This window comes from Staurois parvus, unplaced genomic scaffold (genome assembly GCF_062004578.1).
Source record: "Staurois parvus isolate SC_StPar_1 unplaced genomic scaffold, SC_StPar_1.0 ptg001650l, whole genome shotgun sequence".
Taxonomy (NCBI): domain Eukaryota; kingdom Metazoa; phylum Chordata; class Amphibia; order Anura; family Ranidae; genus Staurois; species Staurois parvus.
Window position 1 is genome coordinate 241,462 of NW_028319446.1, and position 23,144 is coordinate 264,605.

Here is a 23,144-nt window from a genome sequence, read left to right on the forward strand (position 1 = left end):
TTGGCTAATGCGATCACATGTCATGAATGAATGCATTATGGGTCAGCGCGCCTTGTCTGCGCGCCTTCCCAGAGATCCCCGCTCCGTCGCCACACATGTCGCCGCCATTTTTTGGAAAATTCGATTCGTGCATCCGAAGTTTGCTAATTTTCGGATTCGGCGCGAATCGAATTTTTCCTGATATTCGAAACGAATTCCACTTCGCCATGTTCGATTCGCTCATCTCTAATTAACTCTTTCTATTCTATATCTATGACCAGGCAGGGAACCATCTGCTCCTGTTACTATGGGAGACGGACTGCTTGGAGGCAGTGCCGACAACAACTCCCTCAATGCTAGAGGACATCCCACCTTGTCACCTGCACATGCTTCTTGAAAGGCTGTGGCTGCCCCAGCATACCTGCACAGGTAAGTGTCCACACTTCAAAAGCTCATAGTGGCAGAATACAGGTGCTGGTGTCTTCAGGGTGGACTGAAAGTCCCAGCAGTTACCCTACATGTGAAAAGCTTCAGAACGTAGGTCTCTGGCAAGATGGAACTGACCTAAAACAGGTAACAGCCAGCGGGAACTCCAGCTCTCTACAGCACGGTCTGATCTGGACCTATGTCCTCTTTATAACAGCGCAGGACCAGTGGGTCGGGCCCAGAAAGGCCACAAAGATAACTTTGGGCACGGTGGCATAAGAAATTAACCCTCTTCTACCCGGTTTGGTCAGCAACTCACTAACTACGAGTAAGCAACCTGCTTACATATACATTGCTGTTTATTCAGATATGGTAATGCCATATTTTTTCCCAAACATTTCTGCATCCTTTATCTGCCCACAAATATCCTCTGGAGCCCATTAATAAAATGTTGGTTGCATGTAGAAAATCCATTTAAGAAAGTTTTTTTTGTACACTTTATCTTAACACAGGTTACCAGGTACTAGGCCTCAACCCGAATGTCATAAATCTATGAAGCCAGAATTGGTTTTAGTTCTCAATATGTTACAAGCACAAACTACATATGTTATCTATGGCCCCCAACTGAAATTCTGACAACCAAAGTCTGAAAATGGTGGCTCTGGGCAACACATGTCACTCCTATTTGGAACATGCTGATAAATGCATTTATCTGAAGGTACTTGGATACTTAGTAGGCATTATGACGTCATTGCCTTTAGATCAGTGGAAGAGTGGAAGTGTGAATCTAATTGAGTACAATAAAAGGAACACAAACAAAACTCATTTCAATTCTCTAAAGCATTGAAATCCCCTATCTGAATGGGACTTTCCATGCAGCAACTAATAGGGGACCCTACCTTTCACATTCTCCTAGTGAACAGAAGAGAATCAATGTTCTTCTCTGGTTAGATGTGTTACACATGAACATTCTTGCTGGCTTCCTTCAATGCATTGTTTAAGTGGCCAATCTAAAGTTCTTTACAAATACCGAGATGTATAAAAGCGGTATTAGCATTGCATTTATGGGTGGGCCTGAGTTTTAGATTGGGGTTGTGGGAGAATGAGTCAGGTTTGGGTATCTTAAAGTGTCATTATACCTCTTAACTCTTACCTTTTTAATCTCTTTCCTCATAACAAGCTCACATTAAATTTACAGCACAATACCAGATTTCCAGAACAAATAGTGCTCCAGGTGAAGTCTGAAATGCAGGTCTTAGTTCTGAGAGAACCCCTGACCTATGGGAGGTAAATCCAATGTATTACTACTAGGGGTTCAAAACAAATAGGACCTTCCAGTCTTCCTGGAAATTCTCTGAGCTTTGTCCTGGATATAACAATCAAATCACAAATTTCCTAAAAACACATAAAGAACATGTAAACAAGGGGTGGCTTGGATGTCACAAGAACAGCCTATCAACTGCACTGACCCTGCAGCCTTTACCATGACATAAAATGTTTACAATCCAAACAGGCTGCTGACTCAGTAAAAGTGGGCTCCCAGCCAAGAACAAAAGCTGTATTTAGATGGGGAGGGGGCACATCAGGGTACACTTATGGCCGGAAACCATACCAATTGTCACAATGATACAGACATCTAAGGTCAACCCAGCTGAAAAACTCATAAAACATAATAGATTATACAATATTTTTGAAAAAGAAAAGCATTAACAAAACGTAGCTATTTTGTGCAGAACAAGCAACCAAATCAAATTTGCTATTTCAAATATAATGAGGATGCAAACCCTAACAATCAAATTCTAGTATTTGCTCCCTTTGGGCCGTTATACATTTTTGATAAGTACAACAAATACCCATTGATTCAGTCAGAAATTCAGCAAAGTCTAAACTTTCTGCAGTGAGCCATCAATATAATCTCTGGAATTACGGTAAGTAAAAAGTGTCTCCCCTGTGTGCTAAAAGTGGCGCAGTGTGCGCCAAATTCATATACCTGTCTGAAAGTGCTGCACCACTTTTAGAATGCACTGGAGACACTTTCATCAAATCTGTTTCTGTAAGCCAAAAGAAAGTTGGTCTTACAGTGTTACCAAACTCACAACAGTAAAATCAGTCTGTATATGCAGTAAAGTAAGCTTGTTATGCTTACTGTGGAACCTAAGGGGTTAATCCTCTGCATTGTGTAAAAAGGCTGTAAGATATGAACTACCAGTAATTTATTATAAATTTGGCGCAGGTGTTGCACCAAAATGTAGAAGTGGAGAAATCTAGAACAACCTGAATATGGCACACGAGTTGCTATCAGAACCAAAACTGTTGCATATTTTTTTTGAATTGATAAACAGGAATGAAGGTATTAACTGAATGGGAAGCATGTTACAATACACCACACTGTATAATTAGTTCCAGGAGCCGATACTGATCCAAAATCTGGTTGTACCTGGCTTAAAGATAAACACATTTAATTACAGTTTGATGTAACAGAGCCTGTTAGCAGGAATCAGTATTTCTATGATTCAAGTTCATTGCATTGCTTATTAAATAGAGTAAACACAGATCAATCTGTGCAAGATTGCAGTAGCAACAGATAATTGTCAAATTAATATGTTCTGGTCATGATTAAAGCAGAGTTTTAGGTATGAATTTTTTTGCATAGTTATATTGGTTTAGCTTGAGCCAATATAATTATGCATTTCTCATACCTGAGTGATCCATGTGGAAGCTGCAAATCATCGTACTACATTGTAGTCACTGCTACTACAGTGATAGCAGTAATCTTCCAGGGCCAATGCCGAGCGGCTGCCCTTCTGCATAGTAACCACAGGGTGTTGCTGTTTCAATAAATACAAGGCCTTCTCTGAATGGATGAGGGGGAGCTGCGGGGCAACGATGTCAAGATCTATTAGTCATTAGTAAACCCAGATCTTAGGAAGGGCTGACCCATGTCCTGGTCATTGCCATTGTTACACACTGGCCCAAGGAGGGACTGTCCCATTCTCTGAGTAAATATTCCCATCGCATACCAGTATTGACCATGTGGGCCTAGGGAACTGTAGCAACTCCCAGTTGGTATCAGCGTAAAATATAATTTAAATGGAATGTGTCACTAGAACACATTTGTGGCTACAGTATTTGCAATTTGTCTAATTGTTTCTTTAAAGATCACATCAAAGTGCAAAGATTCAGAGCTTTCAGGAACCCTTCATCAGGCATAGGATGATGTAGGGGCCCTGTGGGGTTCCTAAAGGTTGGACTGAGATGTGATCTTTAAAGGATGGGTTCACCTTTTGCAAAAAAATAAATTCACTTTTTTTGCAGGTAAAAAAATGTGCATTTATTATTTTGTTCTGTAAAGCATTGCAGGTCTCCTGCACATCTGTCAGTATATCTGCTTACCTGTAAGGAATGTATGGGTCAGCAGATATACTGACAAGAAGATTCAATGAACTACCATGGTGCTCCACAACGCCATGGTAGTTCATTGAAAACTACAAGACAGCAGCTGCTAAGGCTGTGAGGACTTATAGTGCATTCATTCATGGAACTCTGTGGATGAATGAAATGGCTGATTTGGCGGAGCCTCGCAGAGCTGCGCAGTTTTTAAATCTGAAAGATAGTACAGGAAACTTCTCCCTGTACTTCTGTCAGAGGGAGGGGGAAGCAGCGGCCGGCGGCTGCAGCACTGGGAGCATGTTACATGTTCCAACCTAAAAACGGGAGGAACATGTGACATGTTCCCAAAGGTGAACTTATCCTTTAAATAAATTAGACTATTCAAATAAGTTTCATGTTGTGCTGGTGACACTTTCTACTTTGTAAGGAAAAATGTCACCAGCACACCGAGGATTACCAATGTGTCGTCACATGCCTGATGAAGGGGTCCTGCGTGACTCCGAAACGTTGCCTTGCTGTAACTATGATTGTTCATTAAAACCTTTGGACCCATATTGGTGATCCTCGGTGTACTGGTGACATTTTTCCTTGCGGATTTTGTTCGGTTCCAGCCGACGGTCGCTGCAGCACCCACTTATACACACAGCCATTTTTAATGCAGGAACATGTGCGTTTGGATTGTACACTTACACATTCTACTTTGTGACCCATCACCAGGTCACTATTACACTCTGGTCCTAAGAGGGAATGACACTTTACCATATCTGTCATTATTATGCTCTGTTCCTGCAAAACACTGACCTATTACCATATCACTGACATTAAAACATTTTGGTTCTAAGTACGGTTATTATTGCACTCCAGGTCTTATTTCACTGTCTCTACTGTCTCTATAGTATTTTTCGTCAAAGATCAGCAGCAAAGCCGATCTGCCACTTGTGGATCTACCACTATGTGTCTCTCCTACTTTGTCACAGGCTGGGAGGTTTCATTGTTGTCGGAATTTACCTGAAGTTTAGATAGCACCTATGAAACTGGTCCCCGCTTAGCCTGTTGGTAAACCCCACTATTGCATGAGTAAACGAAATATCTCCTAGCCCAGAACTCCAGTCTGCGTTAGTTCCTGCTCTCCTGTATTCCTGTTTTTCCGGTTACCAAGTTCAACCTGAATCGGAGCACACTTGTTCACTGTTCCTGTTTCTAATACTGCCTATCAACTGTGTATTGTGCTCCAGTTCTATCCCTGGTCAGTTGCCATCTGCAGACATGTATCCGAGTGCTGTAACATGGTACACCCAGCAGTAAATTCCATCTTTCCTTGTGGGGTGTTCTGATGAAGATTTGGTGGGTGTGCTTAGACCCGGCGCTGCAGTACTTTAAATGGTTTATATCCTCTCCAACATGCACATAACACAGAGATTAGGCCAAGCAGTTTTTCCATGAAACATTTCCAATAAGTACATTTAGTGTAATTATAGAATTTACCGTAAACATCACTGGGAATTTCAGATTTTTATATTCTTGTGCTTAAATGTTTATGTTACTTTGTTAAACAGGGCTTGACAAATTCCAGGCATCAGGTCGCCATTGCGACTAGAAATTGCATCCTGACACCTGCGCTTCTGTCAGCCATCCACGATCAGGCTGACCTGCTTCACTGATCCTGGGATTTGAAATCCCCATGGCTTAATCTCCTATCTGTACCTCTCAGCGTATGGACAAGAGGCATTCTGATTGGTCAGAACTGTCACATGGATGGTGCTGACCAATCAGAAACAGTCTAGCTTGTCCTGTCAGTGGTGGGAGAAGAGGAGAGAAAGCTGTGGGGATTTCAAATACCCAGACTGGTGAAGAGGTGTCCCGATGCCTGACAGCGGGGGATCGCAGGACACTGGTACAGCGGGATTGGGGGGGGGATTGGGAAGGGGTCCAGTGTAAGGTGACCGTAGAGATTTTCTGTAAAGGTGAACTTGCACTTTCAATGTGTCATCCCAGCCCACCCACATAGCTTTCTTTCTTTTTCTTTCTGACATGCAATTATGGATGCTGGGCACCCGATAAAAAAAACAAACAAAAAAAAAACACAACAACACACAACAGATCTGTGTACCGGCCCAGTTGCCAGTACCATGTGACTTGCTGTGACCAATCACAGCAGGCCTAGCTGTGAATGGTCACAGCGATTACATGAACAGGCTGGGCCAATCACAGCCCATCTGTGTCATGTGATTAGACGTGGCCAATCACAGCTAATCACAACAAAAAAAAGCTGAATGAGTTGATTTCATTCAGTTAAAGAAATTCTTTGCTATAAGCAATTAAATTGTGTGAAAAAAAAATACTGATTACTTCCCCAAAGTAGTACAATTTTACTATGGTAACATTATACTACTTTGGTCATAGTGTAATATGAAAAAAAAAATAAAAAAAAAAAATAGAAAACTTTTTTTTTTTTTTCGTGCTGTCACCAGTCAGTGTCCCTGATCACCACCACACCAGTTATATGATGACACTGTACTGCACTGGTGACAGTACATAAAAAAAAACAAAAAAACATTTTCTGAAAAATTATGACAAAAAATTATAACTTCAAAAAACTCGCCATGCCTCTTATGAAATACATTGGACTGTCTACTTTGCAAAAGGGGGTCATTTGGGGGATATATGTACTGTTCTGACATTTTCGGGCCTCAAGAAATTAGATTGGCTGTCAGTACTTCAGGATTGATCAAATTTCAGATATATCCTATAGTTTGTTAACTCTATAAAACTTTTCTACAGACTAAACAATAAATACCGATTTGGGTTATTTTCATCAAAGAAACGTATCAGAATACATCTTGGCCTAAATTTATAAAGAACACATTTTTATTTGCTTTTATAACAGAAACAAAGAAAAACTTGCTTTTTTAAAAAAAATTTTTGGTCTTTTTTAGTTAATTTAGCAAAAAACAAAAACCCCAGCGGTGATTAAATGCCACCAAAAGAAAGCTCTAGTTGTGTGAACAAAATGATAAAATTTTAATTTGGGTACAGTCTTGCATGACCGCTCAATTGTCAAAGTGTGAGAGCGCTGAAACATGAAAATTGGCCTGGGCAGGAAGGGGGTATAAGTGCCCGGTATTGAAGTGGTTAAAGTGGTTTTGAAGGCTCAAGTTTTTTACCTTCATGTAGTCTATGTGCAGCATCCCCCCAACCCCCCCAATACACACCTCAGCCCCCTCTCGATCCAGCAATGTGCACTGGAGTCTGGGCTATCCCGGGATTCCCTCTTCTCATTGGACCATTGGTTCCCACTGCTGTTAATCACAGCCAGTGAACCAATGAGAAGAGAGGGGGCTGAGCCAAGGCTCCATGTGTGAATGGACAAGAGGCTGCTTGCTCTGGGGGCACCCCACAGGAGGGAGGGGCCAGGAGAGCCTGCGGGGAGGATTCGGGCTACTCTGTGTAAAACCACCACACACACAGCAGGTAAGTATAGGCATGTTTGTTATTTTTTCTTTAAAAAAAATAAGCCTTTAGAATCACTTTAAAGACAGATGGACTTGTTATATCATTATTACTCTGTGGTCCTAGGAGGATAACTATCTATCATATTGTCACTGTCAGGGCTGCGGATAGAAACCACGGGGCCCCATACAGTCAACCTCACAGTGCCCCCCCTAAGAAAAAAAATTAAAAGTATACAGTTTACTATGCTTCAGTTATGAATGAACATAGTGAGTGATTCGTATCGATCATTAACTGTGTTAATTCAGGGGATTAAGGGGCTGATAAATGTAACATATTTTACCAGACCTTTCCTCTACTCTCCATCATGAAGAATCCTATTGTGTTCTTGCAGCTGCCGGTGAGAAGAGGAGGGAAGCCGGCAGCACTGCAGAGGTGAGGGCACACAGGGGGGCCTGGGCAGCAGGGGGAAATGTATGGTGCACAGGGAGGGTGATGGGTGCTGCGGGGGGGCATTACTGGAACTGATCCCCTGCATGCCTCTCTCTGCAGCAGCTGAAAGCCAGTGGAAGGGAGAGGAGAAGAAGCCAGCATTCAGCTGCTGCAGTGAAAGCCATACAGGGATCAGTTTCAGTAATTACCCCCTAGCTGTGCCCATCATCCTCCCTGCCCATATCTGATTCACCCAGCTGCCTGAGCCTGCTGGCCTGGGCCCTGTACAGGACGACTGGTGGTACCCCCTTATCCATGGCCCTGGTCAGTGTCATCAGTACTCTCTGGTTCTAGGAGGAGACTGACCCATTATCATGTCACTGTCATTAGTACTCTCTGGTACTAAGTGGAGATGGACTGACTGCGGTTTATTTACTAAAACTGGAGAGTGCAAAATCTGGTGCAGCTCTACATAGAAACTAAATCAGCTTTCAGATTTTATTGTCAAAGCTAAATTGAACAAGCTGAAGATAGAAGCTGATTGGCTACCATGCACAGCTGCACCAGATTTCAAGTGCACCAGTTTTAGTAAATCCTCCCCATTATGTCGCTGTCATTAGTACTGTCTGGTCCTAAAAAAAAGAATGACATGTTGTGTATTTGTTATTAGTACTCTCTGGTCCTAGGTGGGGACTGATCTATTATATCCCACTATTCATGTTTTGACAATTAGTATTCTTTTGCCTTTAGAAGGATTCACTACCAAACCCACAGTCGCTTAATCACACAGGTTGCTGACACCATGAGCAAGTTCTCCTGAAGTATTCCTGGCTATTTGCTGTAAGATATTACAGATAAACTCTTTGCACAGGGTAGATGTTTACACAGAGATCTTTGTATTTCTTTGTGTCTAGTTGGATATTAAATGTGATTACAGAGTCCTATAGATTTCTTTTGTTTGCTTCAGTTTCCTGTGTGTAACCAGAGTGGCGGGTTACAGTATCCTGCTCATTGCCTGTCTGCTTGTGATATACTTACATCTGGCCTGCAGTGTGGCCGGTACAGGAACAGGGTCAATCTGTGACAGGTGGAGGCAATGTCACAAGGGCGAGTCCTCTTCAACAACAAACATTGCATTGTGGGATTGATGATTGAAGGGAAGCCACCAGGAAATATGCATAAAACAAGTTAACTGATTATACACCTACGACAACCGTGATTCTCTGGTGTCAGAGACCTTCAGAACTTGTATATGTTGGGGCCAGAATTCAATATTAATAATCCATAAGACAGTTTTTACCATTCCACCCCTATGACAAAGATGTTCATGGCCACTCAGTTCCATCCCCAGGATAAAAAAAAAAAAAGGAGTCCAATTTTTATGCACTTTTTAAAATATCCTCTAAACACAGGCATGTGCCTCTTTGAATTGCTACTCACCAACAGTAGTCACCAAGGTGCTGGCAAAGAACAGGGAGGATGCCAGATCCCACTTGCTGTCACTGGAGGCATTGTATAAGACAGAAACTCCATATTTGTTGGCACTGATCACCCTCTCAAGGAAAGCTTCTAATCCACTCTCATTGACACATGGACTCTCATTTAAGAACATCTGTTTCAGTTGTTTTAGCTCTTTTCTTAGTTTTCCTTCATATGGAGCCTCAATGCTGGAGACCACCCATGCTCCCAGTAGGAGGTAGATCAGATAGCCTCCGATAAGCAAGGTAAGCACCAACCAGGACTGCATGACAGTTCTAGGTAAACAGAGACATAAATTAGACCCATCAGTAACTTTACAAATTGGCATGAGCAAAGAACTTGTCAAAATATACAGCAACAATATAATAATTCAACAAACTTCGCATTTTATTAAAAAAAAAAAAATCCTTTGAGCTCTTGTTAAGATGCTTTGCCTGGGCTAAGATGTTGTGATCACTGCAGCAGAGAGGAAGAAGCATTTCCTCAACCTTTATTTTGTGACTTCTGTAAAGTTTGGCTTGGCTCCATACCCTACCAACATTTTGGTCATTTATGTCACACACCATATTAAAAAGGTGCAATACAAAGGCATTGGTCGTCTCTAAATTTGAACTCAGCTGCCAAGATTACTATGACTATAAAAGAAGCAGGTAAAAATTTTCCACTTTTTACATTGATGGTGGTATGCTGCAGCTGGTGGTGGATGCTGCTGTCCTCATACACAAAGAATGGTTACATAACATTTATAGCTACCGTAATATTACCCTTGTAATGTGCACAGATATAAGTGGAGGCAGATTTCCAACAGAAGCAGAAGACCCATGTCTAATCTTAGAAAGCACTGATGGTGTATGTCTATATCCACTTGAGGGAAGAAAGAGATTAGAAAACAAATCTTGAGTTTCGCTGACCCTATTATCCTGTAATCGTCATCTTACAATGAACTGTTTTTAGCATTGGACAAGAGGCCATTGATTGCTAAATTAGCAGCTATGCCAATAGCTTTTTTCCTTATGGTGGCTTCTGAGGTTGTTTGTAGCGGTCATTGTATCCCACAGAGCAATTGTTGCTCAAATATATTTTAATTACAGGTATTTATCCATAATAGCTACAGGTATTGAGAAAGAGAGAGAGAGAGAGATTCAGGTCCCCTTGATAAAGTCACGTGATCGGTGACAAAACACGTCAGGAGGAGCTTGCGGATGACGTCACAATGCAACGGGAGGTCGGTGTTTATCACAGCAGGGGTATACATCCCTCCAGGACTCTGAAGATCGTGGGGCACTCTGGTAACACTTTCAGGGCCTTTGGTTGCTATCGTGTCATATGTTTCATGATCTTGCGTCTTGCTGGAGCATATACCACTGTAGTTGATTGTAGCTGATTTGGAAGGCACAGATTCCTTGGGATTGTGGAGATATTCATTGGATGCTTTTTATACTTGATGCGGTCTGGCACCTGTTATATGTGGATGTTTTTGTGATAAATAAAGCTTTTTAAAGGGTAAACACTATGTTATGCTTTTTGTTCATGATGATTACTGCCAATGAAGGGTGTTCTTTGGAGTGAGCCATTGGGATCCATTATTCATCAAGTTGATCTTCAGAGTCCACTTTGGGACCAAAAGTGCGGTTAGGCCAAGCATAATTATATGTGAGGTAGCACTGCTGGAGGTGAGCAGACATCTGGTGGAGGAATTGTGCACGCTTTCTGTGTTTGGAGTACCGATGTTCATAGGAGGAAGGATATTTATTCAGAAGCATTTTTTATTGGGACTTTTCATATTATTATTATCACTTACATAATCCACTATTTTATTTATTTTTATTTATGTTTTGATGTGTAGCGCTGCACAGTATTAGTTTTTATTTAGAGAGAGATTGAGTGTGTACATATCCATCTATGGAAATTTGAAATAATATATATGTATCATGTACAGTGGTTTTAGAGCAGCCAGTGGTGTAACATAGCCATCTCATTCTCATTCTTATCATTGCAATGCAGACTGTTGGACAGGAAGTAGTAAAATAGATTTCTAATGTGTGGCAGATACAACCAAACTAAAGGAAATTCTTGCTCTGCATTTACTGATGATTTTTTAGCCATAGCATTACTGTTATCCAGTGTATTCTTTAAGCTGGCCATAGACATGTGGTGATGGCTGCCTGATCATCAAGTGATGGTCTGATGTCTGTGTTGGCTGAAAAAGGCACAGGCCATTAGCTCTTTAAGGGATCAATCAGGCATTTTTGAACACATGTACCAATTGCTGTCATTTGAACATAGAAACACAGAAGAATGACAAAAAAATACAAAAATGGTCAAGTCTGTCCTATTTTTGAATCTTTTTTCTTGCTTTTCTAACATTTTTATTCCCCTTGCACATGGTACCATCTAGGTGCAGTGCATCTGGCAGGGACAGGTGGAGCATCTAGTACCATTGCTGTTTAGGTGCAGTGCATCCTCCCCCCTGCAGCCCGTCAAAGTCTATGGCAGGCTGCGGCTAGACAGGGCTAAAGACCCACGTTCTGTGCATTTGTTCTTGAATACACAAGGTTTTAAAGTCTATGGCAGGCTGTGGCTACATATGGCTGACCACTGGCTCAAGTGTTCAGCCCCATCTAGCCACAGTCTGCCATAGTCAGTCAGTCAGTGTTGATGGGGAAATCAAGTGTAAAAACCATACAAAAATGCAAGCAATTGGTCTATTATCAGTGAATTATCGAAAAATGCAACATACTGTACATATTGTTTAGTGAAAAAAAGTAGACTGAAAAATACAAGTCATTTTATACATGTAAACAGTCTATTAAACAATAAATTTACTCTGAATTATGATCAGTTCTCCAACATGTTTGTTTCTTTGAACAGAAGCGATTTACAAATTTCCATCACAACTGATCAACGTGGCAGAGTCTAAATCGATCAAGAGCTCTCTAAATCAATTGATTGGAGTGTTTTTGTTTGACATTTTTATTCAGTTAACCACATGTTCTCCTGAGGATTTACCCCCCCCCCCCCCCTTCCTGACTAGTCCATTTTTTGTGATACGGCTCTGCGTTATTTTAACAGACAATTGCGCGGTCATGCAACGCTCTACCCAAATTAAATTTATGTCCCTTTTCCCACGAATAGAGCTTTATGGAGGAAGAGAAAGAGGAAAAGGAAGAAGAAGAAGTTTGAGAAAAAAAAAAAAAAAACAATATTTTTTACTTTTTGCTATTAAACATGTTCAGTAAAGAAAATTAAAAAAATCAAGTTTCGTCATAACTTTATGCCAAAATGTATTCTGCTACGTCTTTGCTAAAAAAAAAAAAAAATCTCAATATGTGTGAATTGGTTTACATGAAAGTTATAGTTTACAAATGGTGGTATATTATATATATATATATATATATATATACATACATACATACATACACACACACACACATACATACAGAATTTTTTTTTTTTACTAGTAATGGCGGCGATCAGCGACTTATAGCGGGAGTGCGGTGGGCATTCTGACACTGAGGGGAACTGACTTGGTCTCACTGACATCCCTAGTGACACCAATACAGTGATCAGTGCTAATAAAAAGCACTGACACTGTACTAATGGCACTGGGCAGGAAGGGGTTAACATGTGGGCTGATCAAAGTGTTAACTGTGTGCGGTTTATAATTTTGTGCTGTGTTTGTGCTTCACTGTAAACACACTAAGCAATTTTTTTGACTGGACATATTTATTTAATAGCAAAAAGTCCAAAATATAGTTTTATTCTAAAAATTGTCCGTCTTTTTTTTTTTTTTTAATAGCGCAAAAAAAAAAAAAAAAACCGCACAGGCGATCAAATACCACTGAAAGAAAGCTCTATTTGTGGGGAAAAAGAACATAAATTTAATTTGGGTGCAGCATTGCATGACCGCACAATCATCAGTTTAAATAACTCAGGGCCATAATGCATAAAATGCAATGCACAGCCATACAAAGCAGTGTGCAGGAGCTGACAGGGAAGAGAGCGGTTTTGTTTACAAAGAGTTCTCCACCCCATCGGAGATGCTTGGCAATCACCGGCCGGTAACTGGTGATTGACAGCCGCGAATGGCAACGTGGGTAGGGTGCACGCACTCCCCCTACTCGGAAATGCAAAATCACGTATATATACATACACATGATTTTGCGCACCTGTGTCACCCTGTAGCAGTACTTCTGCTATAGGGCAGACGGGTAGCAGTTAATTTAATCATATTGAATTCTCAATTGAATTTTATTGATACATTTGTGTCCACTATTAGACAGTTGTCTTTAGAACAGGTACCCCCAATGGGGCAGAAGGACTAAGAGTGGGTAAATCTCCCCAGCAGGGACACTGACAGCCAGAAAACCTCACCAGAATTTAGCACAAGCCAAAAACTATAGAATAAATGTTTTGGCTTTAGATAAAGTAGTTGTAAAGGATGAATGTTTTTTTAACCTTCATGCATTCTCCCAGCTCTTTCTCCTCATTGGCTGAGAGACAGCAGCAGCATCCATTGGTTGCCACTGCTGTCAATCACAGCTTCACAGGAAGCATGGGGCAGAGCTGAGTCCCGCTCTATGTCTTATGGACACACAGAGCGGGGCTTGGGAGCAAGCACCCACAAGTGTCCCCATAGCAAGACCATCGAGGCTGCTCTTTGTAAAACCATTGCACAGAGCAGGTAAGTATAATGTGTTTGTTGTTTTAAAAATTAGCCTTTAATATTACTTTAAGGCCCCATTCACACTTGTGAATGAGGCTGTCTGTCATGCAGCGATTACCTGAGGATGATCAGCTTTGGATGATTTGCTTGACAGCCTCTTATGGCTTTCAAAGGGGCTTCCTGCCTGCAGCTATTTGCAGGGAACCCCGATGAGCGAGTCACAGAGAAGTGTGAATGGAGCATAAAACAGTTACAACATTGTCTAAAACCATTGCAATTAAGAGCAATTTTCCAGCTATTTTAATCAGCTTTCAATCACAAAAACAAATAAGCAGATGAGAGCAGTGTACCAACATCTCTGCTGTATACTGTAAATAAACTGGTGCCAATTTGCCTTAAGCCATTGAATTGTTTTCTGTAATATGATAGAATATCCAATTAACTTTGCTGGGGCTGGCCAACATTAGGACCTATAAACGCGGCTATCTGAGTAATATATTTGAAGGATCTTAAATGCAGCATCTGAATTGGATATATGTGGGAGTGCTTTGCTGATGATTGCTGTTCTTATGCATAATATTGATTTTTGTAATGCAGCATGTGCAATTCCGCTGAATTATAGGTGTTTTTATTGCAATAAATACAAGTCATTAGAACACAATGTAATATATATTAAACTCATTGTAATGAGCTGAAACATACCATATCTCAAATTGTCCTCTATGGAAAAAGGAAGTACAGAGTCGAGGCTGATGTGCAATCAGGTGCACATCTGATAAGTTCTGATTACCTCACCTGTACACAGCCCATCTGTTGCAATCAACAGTTCAAATAATTGCACCTCTTGAATTTATTGATGAGTTTGACCGCCCTTACAATAGTCCTTGCATGTGTATAAATGAAAATCTTTGCATGTGCATTTAGAAACACTGCAAGCTGTTTTAAAAAGTAGAATAATACTAAAAGGGTAGCTAAACTACAAATCAAAAAATTTTATATATTGCAGCTTTGCACTTCTTAAAGGAGGTTGGTGCATTAGGATGGCCATAAACCCAGCACAGTGGCTAAATGGTTAGCACTTCCGCCTGGCAGTACTAGGATTGTTGGTTCGAATCCCAGCCATGGCACCACCTGCCTGGAGTTTGCATGTTCTCCCTGTGCCTGCGTGGGTTTCCTCCGGGTACTCCGGTTTCCTCCAACACTCCAAAGACATGCTGGTAGGTTAATTGGCTCCTGTCTAAATTGCCCCTTGTATATGTATGAATGTAAGTTAGGGACCTTAGATTGTATGCCCCTTGAGGGTCAGGGACTGATGTGAATGTACAATATATATGTAAAGCGCTGTGTAAATTGACAGCACTATATAAGTACCTGAAATAATAATAATAATGAACCATTAGCCCTGTTTTATGCTGGCAACTGTCAGAATACCAGAGCAGGAGCTGCATCCAATTCCTTTACATCTAATGCATCCATTTGTCTGAAATGTTTCAATTGAAGTATGTCGGTCACATTATTAGGAACAGGACGAAATTTGAACAATGAACCAGCAAACACAAATGCTCCTTCGCTTGGGGATGGACTCGATGCAGGTTACAACCACATTAAGAATGTCCTGGAACATACACACCTTGCTGCCCTCAAATGGACCGGGGGAATCCAAATATACTGAATGGGGAAAGAACAAAGAGAGGGCGCACAGGCCTAGTGCATTACCATAAAAACTGTTTAATAAAAAATAAAGTAGGTGTTGTACTCACAAACGACAATATAGTCAAGGCACATCATAAAGAACAGCTGGATCAACACTGCGCTGAGTAACAGTCCATAATAGGGAGTATAGACATCCAAAAGGCTGACGCGTTTCGAGGACTTGCCTCTTCCTCAGAGCCACAGAGTATGTCGGTCACATTATTAGGAACAGGATGAAATTTGAGCAATGCCTGGCCAGCTTTACTTTTTCCGAGGCAAAAGCAACCCAGTAGGTTGAACAAAAAAAAAAAAAAAACGGATCCAATTACCCCATCCACAAAGAAGATTTTCAGCAAGTTCACAAAATACCTGTTGATCTTGTCAAAAATGCTGTGTCCTTGAGCTGAAAGTCAGCAAAAACAATGTTATCATTCTTATGTATCCAATCCACCATGCAATGGAGATGAACAAAAGGCAGTAGTGTTTGAAATCCAGACTGTCTGATCACCACTGTGCCCTTCGTTAGATAAAACGAGTGTAGAGCCAAGGAGACATGAAATGTATTATATGCAGGATAACTAGCTGAATGTAAGGGGGAAAAGGCCTGGAAAAAATTTAAACCAAAAAACTGGAAAAATGCAATATATTGCATTTTGTTTTTGGGTTAAGATAAATGTTACACAGTCTCTCTCAGCCTTTTCACCCTAAAGGAACCCTTGAAATAATTTTCAGGTCTCAAGGATCCTCTGCTAAAATTTAATTGATCGGGTTCAGAGAAAAAATATATCACTTACATTGGCGATCAGTAAAGAATGTTCCTCACATTAGTGGTTAGGGAAGAATGCCCCTTACAGTCATTGTCAGGGAAGAATGGCCCTTACAGTGGTGGTTAATGAAGAATGCCTCTTACAGTGATGTTCAGGGAAAAATGTCCCTGTGGCTGGTCAGAAAAAGAGACCCCTTACAAAAGTGCATTCGAAGAACATTCCTCACATTGGGGGTCAGTGAAGAATGCCCCACACTCTGGTCATAGGGAAGAATGCCCCACACTCTGGTCATAGGGAAGAATGCCCCACACTCTGGTCATAGGGAAGAATGCCCCACACTCTGGTCATAGGGAAGAATGCCCCACACTCTGGTCATAGGGAAGAATGCCCCACACTCTGGTCATAGGGAAGAATGCCCCACACTCTGGTGATCAGGGAAGAATGTGCCTTACATTGGTGGTTAGGAAAGATTGCCCCTTACAGTGATGGTCAGGGAAGAATACCCTTCACATTGGTGGTCAGGGATGAATGCCCCTCACATTGGAGGTTAGGGATGAATGCCCCTCACATTGGAGGTTAGGGAAGAATGCCCCTCACATTGGAGGTTAGGGAAGAATGCCCCTTACATTGGAGGTTAGGGAAGAATGCCCCTTACATTGGAGGTTAGGGAAGAATGCCCCTTACATTGGAGGTTAGGGAAGAATGCCCCTTACATTGGAGGTTAGGGAAGGATGCCCCATACAGTGATGATCAAGGAAAAATGCCCTTCACATTGGAGGTTAGGAAACAATGCCCCTTACATTGGTGCTCAGGGAAGAATGCCCCTTACAGTGATGGTCAGAGAAGAATGTTCCTTTCATTGCTGGTCAGGGAAGAATTCCCCTTACAAGGATGGTCAGGGAAGAATGGCCCGTACATTGCTGGTCAGGGAAGAATGTCCCTTAGTGCGAGAGTCATGGAAGAATGCCCCTTACACTGGTGATCAGGGAAGTTGCACCTTACACTGATGATCAGGGAGAATGTCCCTTACAGTGGTATCAGAATACCACTCTTAGGGCTCGTTCACACTTGGCTGTTTTACCAACGCTTGCCAAACGCCCCTATAGCGTTTGGCAAGCGTTGGTCCAGCGTTTGCGGAGCGTTTAACGCTCGGCAAACGCTCCACAAATGCCGCATGTGCGGTTTAGCGGCGCTTGCTAGGCATTTGCAGAGCGTTAATAACGCCCCCACAAACACCTATAATGCAGTTTGAGTGGTGTTACCGCTCCGCAAACGCCCCGCAACTGCGTCACAACCGCACCGCAAACGCCGGCAGGGCGTTTGCGGAGCGGCACCATAGACGAGAATAGGAGGCTTCAACGCCTCCTGACTCGACCAGAGGCGTCCGTTTTGCCACGACGCAAATGCTCCCGCTAGAACAGCACCATGTGTTGTAATGTGCAGAATTGGCAGGGGCGTTTGGGAAGCGGTAAAAACGCTTCCCAAATGCCTCTCTGCCGCCTGCACACAACGCTAGTGTGAACGTAGCCTTACAAATACCTAAATAGATCATTGGTGTAATTCAGCAGGCTCTGCCAAGTAATGTTGGATGGAAGTCAACCTCTGGAGGAACCCTTGGGATCTATGGAACATTTTTTAACCAATAAGTTCAGCTGTTATTACGTTACACTACACAATTATGAGAAAAGCCATTTAAATTATTGTATATTCGTGAATGTTTGACAAATATCTGCAAGCAGAGATAGACGTGTGTGTATTTAACATTTCATCAATGCTGAGTATACAGGAAGGAGAGTGCCCTGCCTCAGTCAGCACTAAGTACAGTGATCAGTGTAATGAGGCAGAAATCGTTCTATAGAATACAGTTGATGCATTTCATGTCCCATCTTGAATCAACCCTATAAAAGACATCCCAGAAGGAATAGAGGCTACAGGATCTTTTCATGCTGCATGGTGTGGGAGATATGTACACCTACTCAATTTCTTTACAGAAGAAAAACACAATGGCTGTTATTTATTGGGGTAAAGAACTGTGACGGTACAGTAACCCATACCAACCAAACAGCAGTGTGTTTTTCAATTGTTTTGGGGTCCAAACTGACAAAAGACGAAATCCTGTTAGTCACTGTGGGTTACTGATTAAAGTGTTACTAAATCCACAGCAGTAAAATCAGTCTGTATATCCAGTAAAGCATGCTTGTTATACTCAGTGTGGAACCTAAAGGGTGATACTCTGCATTGTATAAAAAGGATGTTTGATCCTGTCTTCTCTGATACTCCCCTTCTTCTACTGTCCCCAATAGAACTCCTGATAGAACAGAGGCTTGGAGACAGGGTGCACATGCTCAGTTTGGTGTGTATTGCTAGAGAGTTTTTTTCTTGGCTCTGTGCTGATCACATGCACTCTCCCAATAAGCACTGTGCAGACAGAGAATGTCAGGAGTCCTGCATCCTCCAATGAAAACTCCTCCTCCAAGCTTTAACCAATGCTCTGCTGGACACTGATAGAAGTCACAAGACTGCTCTAATTGCTGATGAGAAAAGGTATTTAGCAGTTTATATTTATTGAAATAATTGCATTTCAATGTTCTGTGTACTGTGGGAGACCAGATATAGTGAATGCAGGATCCTGGGTTTAGTAACACTTTAACTTCTCTTTACACTAACTGTTTTCATGCAGTTTTTAACACATTTTTTAATGTGTATTGACACACGTTTTGCACATGCATTGACCTGCATTTTTAGTTGGCCAATAGAAAAACTTTTTAGGCTTGTTACCAGGGGCTGAAAATGCATGAAAGCACATCATACATGCGTTTTCATATACTACCATTGACTTCTAATGGCGTCAAAATACAAATGTAGAATATTGCAGCTTACCAATTCTTTGATGTGGTGGCTGCATTAGTTTTCTTTTTAAGGCTTTCTTTCCCTAATTTTTGCCTGGTGATCTGGCCAGTAATTCTATTGTTCAAAAGAACAAGCTCTTTTGCAGATGTAGCAGTTACAGGGATAAGACAACCCAGTTAACACTTACAGGGGTGCTCTTAATGATCAGCTTTTATTTATTTAAGACATCCCAAAAGGAAAATAAAATTGCTGTAACTGCTTACTTAATGCTAGCTGGAGTCCGGCTTCAATTTGCTCGTGTATCTAAATCTGCTAGCACACCTAACACTCCTCTCTATCCACACTGACTATGCTGCTGTCCATCAGGTGCTCCTTCATCCAGAGTGGGGGTACTCTAACACAGGAGTTGTATTACTGGACAAATCACCTGGTGGAAACGAAGGAGAAAAAAACTAAAAAAGAAAAAACTAATGCAGCCGCCACCACTGATAGGTAAGCTGCAATATATTAAGTTTTTGGGGTTTAATACCGCTTTAAAGCAGAGAAAAAAAGAAAAAAAAAAAAACAGACTTGAGACCAGGTTCACATCCCTCTGTGTCCACCTTTGTCCGCTTCTCGTGCATATGGAAAATGCATTGTAGCGCATTTACACACACTTTCATTATTCTATTGGGCATCTCATACACAGAAAAATGGACAGGCCTCATTTTTCGTTTATTGTTTGGAGAACAGCCGCATTGAATAAAATTGTTTCTCATGACACATTGTTTAGCTTTACAATGTACACAATAAAAGTAAATGAGTGAACAGGCCTGAGCTCCTCTCAAACTGCGGCACACAGACATGTACAGGTTCTATCTACAACATTGCCTTGGATGTGTTTTAGTGCGTGCGCTTTAAAACACGAAAATGTGAATGGGGCCTTGATAATCCAGACACAGGCGTACCTCGGTTTACGAACGCCTCGGTTAACGTAATTTTCGGTTTACGAATGAAAATCCATTGAAAATAATGCCTCGGTTTACTAATTTTTTTCGCAATACGAAGCAAGTTTCCCCAGGATGCATTGCACTTGGGAGGTTTATGGCGCCGGCCCCGTGCCTTTAAAGTGCACTTTATAAAAGAGTTTTGAACAGATAAGACTTTTTTTTTTACTTTTTTCTGACCTCCAGAACGGATTAATTAGTTTTCAATGCATTTACGATTTTTTTTTTTTTCACAATACGAAGCAAATTTCCCCAGGATGAATTGCGCCTGGGAGGTTGATAGCGCCGGCCCCAGGCATGCTGGAGTCTGTGGGTAGCTTGTGGCTCCGACTGTGAAGGTATTGGAGCAATTTTTGCATCGAGTTTTGGAGCCAATCTGGAAATTTTTAATAATGTCCCTGTACAGTATTTATGCCTTTAAAGTGCACTTTATAGAGTTTTGAACAGATAAAAGACTTTTTTTAAACTTTTTTCTGACCTCCGGAATGGATTAATTGGTTTTTAATGCATTCCTATGGGAAACCACGTTTTGATTTATGAATTTTGTGCAATTTGAAACGTCCCAGGAAACGAATTAAAATGTGAAAAACTGAGGTACGCCTGTAATTACTTTTATGTAATAAGATACATATGTTAACTATGGAAACTCAGAGCAAGCCATCAAATCGACCTTTATGAGGCTGTCCATTACTGGGTGAAGAAAGCTCAATTCTGACATAGTCCTTGGGAACGGAAACACTCTTTTTTGCACTGTTGGCATCCCACCCCCACCAAAAAAGAAATAAACAAATTCTTGTCAGCAAAAAGAATAAAAAAACTTTCTTAAACAGGAAAACGTTCAACCCAAACAAGGCCAGGCGTTGGGTGATGATTTAGCAGTCGAAATATGAAACACAACATTTCGAGGGATTTAAAGGAATAGTCTGTGAACTTACCTGTTTGTTCTCAGTGTGTCCCTGGTCTCTCAGCTTCTTCTTGGATTGTTGGTGATATCCCTTCCCTCTCTAGCTCTTTGTTTGCCTCATATACACAACATTGTATGTTCACTCTCTCTGTGCCTCTTCATTTACATTAAAGTCCCATATCTAGTGTATTGGACTCTATTGTTGTCTGCCCCTCACCCAGGGTCTAGCTCAGGCGGTCCCTCTGGTTCAGTCCCTCTGCTGCCCTCTCCACCTCTGAACAAAAACTTGTAGCTGAGAGGAAAAAAGTCAGAACTTCCTGAGGCTGCAGAGAGGGAGGAGAGGGTGTCAGCAATGTAGGAGGAGAGGCAGAAACCATTCAGAGAGGAGAGAGAGAGAGTGCAGGAGGAGGGACAGTGACACCATGTACAGTGTGTGGAAATAGTAATAATCATAATAGAGATAAGTGACGCATACGGCGTGGAAATCAAGGTTACTGCATCCATTAAAAAAATCATAAAAAAATACAGCACAAATAATGTACTAGTAACATTTCATCACAGGTGTACTGTATGTTTTACATTTAGGCCTATTGTATACTGAATAGAAACAAAAAATATTCTGCAGTGCTTTCTAGAAAAATTGCAATCACTTTTTTTTGGAGGCCATATAAAATTTTGTATCTATGTCTGAATGGGTTTGGAAAAAGAACATTCATCTCCAGACCTTGAATCATTACATACAAAGCTAGGAAAAATACTAAAATATTCCCTTAAGCCCCCCGCTCACATCAAAGCCAATTTTAAAATCGTGCGACTTACAGTGAAGTTGCACGATTTCAAAATCGGGTGACCTGACGATTTCAGTTGCGATTTGCAAGACATCTGACACAGATGTCTATGGAAATTGCAACAAAAGTAGTGCATGTACTACTTTAGAAATCGGTGCAGGTCCGACCAAGGGGGAACCGCACCGATATGACCGCTCTAATAGCGGACAATAGGGTGCGACTTGGCATATGATTTGGAAATCGCAAGCCAAGTCGCACCCAATGTGACCGGGGTGTAAGTCCTCTTGCACACTGGATGTTTTTACAGCTGCTGTTTTTGGCTTTTTTCTGCAGCCAGTAAACTCCCCAGCATGTTATCCTATGTGTCCATGCACACATAGGCTGTAACCAGCGTTTCTTGGCAGGGCCATTTTTTGGCTGGAAAAAAACCCCAGAACTAGTCGGTTTCTAGAGGAGTTTTTTAGCTGTAAAAAACATTCTAAAAGTGAAAAACGCGGTAAAACATGGAAAACCGCCTATTTTGGACTTTTTTATTAGTAAAAAAAAAAAAAAAAAAAAAAAAAAAAAAAAAAAACACACTAAAAACACCAATGCGCCTAAACGTTTATGCGCTGTGAAAATGTGCATTCGCGTGTTCAGGTGCCATTCATTTCAATGGCACCTGAAAACGTGGGGCGTTTGAGCCTTTTTTGGCCCTCGCACATCCAGCGATTTTGTTTGCTTGATCGTGGCGCGATTGTAGCACACAAAAAAAAAAAAAAAACATGCCACGACAACGCCCCACGTTTTCAAGTTGCATTGGAATGAATGGCACCGAAACACGCAAATGTACGTTTTCACAGCTCATTGTTGAAACAGCAGACAGAATCACAGTGATTCTGCCAGTGATTTGAAAACGTCTAAGTGTGAATGGAGCCTGAATGTAATGGCATCAGTGAACCAACAAAAGTGCATATTAACACTCCACAATTGTGACATTGGACCATTATGGCTCATTCACACAGTCACTTAAGCTGGTCATATATTATATAATTTTTGTTCCATTTCCTTTAGATTTACTTTCAACTACGTAATTGAAAGTGTTGAGATCTGACCTCATATTATATGGCTTTGGTAAATCGAAGGGAACATTCTACAAGAAAATTGTTTAATGCATGGCCAACCTTAGGCTGGCCACACATTATACAATTTTCTTGAGAATTTTGCTTTCGATTTACCAAAAACCATATAATATGAGGTCAAACCTAAACAACACTTTCAATTGTATCCAATTAGGCAGGCCCTTGCACTACATAGTTGAAGGTAAATCTAAAGGAAATTGGGCAGAAAATTGTA

The 23,144-nt window shown here is 41.3% G+C and overlaps 1 protein-coding gene across 1 annotated transcript in view; it reads right to left on the reverse strand.

The window, feature by feature from the left end:
* Window positions 1–21,316, reverse strand: part of LOC149434865 (potassium channel subfamily K member 6-like) — a 49,011-nt gene extending 27,695 nt beyond the window's left edge. Inside the window, exons 1-2 of the mRNA XM_089663296.1 lie at window positions 21,053–21,316; window positions 9,118–9,431 (exon numbers count right to left, since the gene is read on the reverse strand). Coding sequence (XP_089519422.1) covers window positions 9,118–9,424 — 307 coding nt within the window. The 5' untranslated portion in view covers window positions 9,425–9,431; window positions 21,053–21,316. The remainder of the gene's footprint in view (window positions 1–9,117; window positions 9,432–21,052) is intronic.
* Window positions 21,317–23,144: the final 1,828 nt, after the last annotated feature.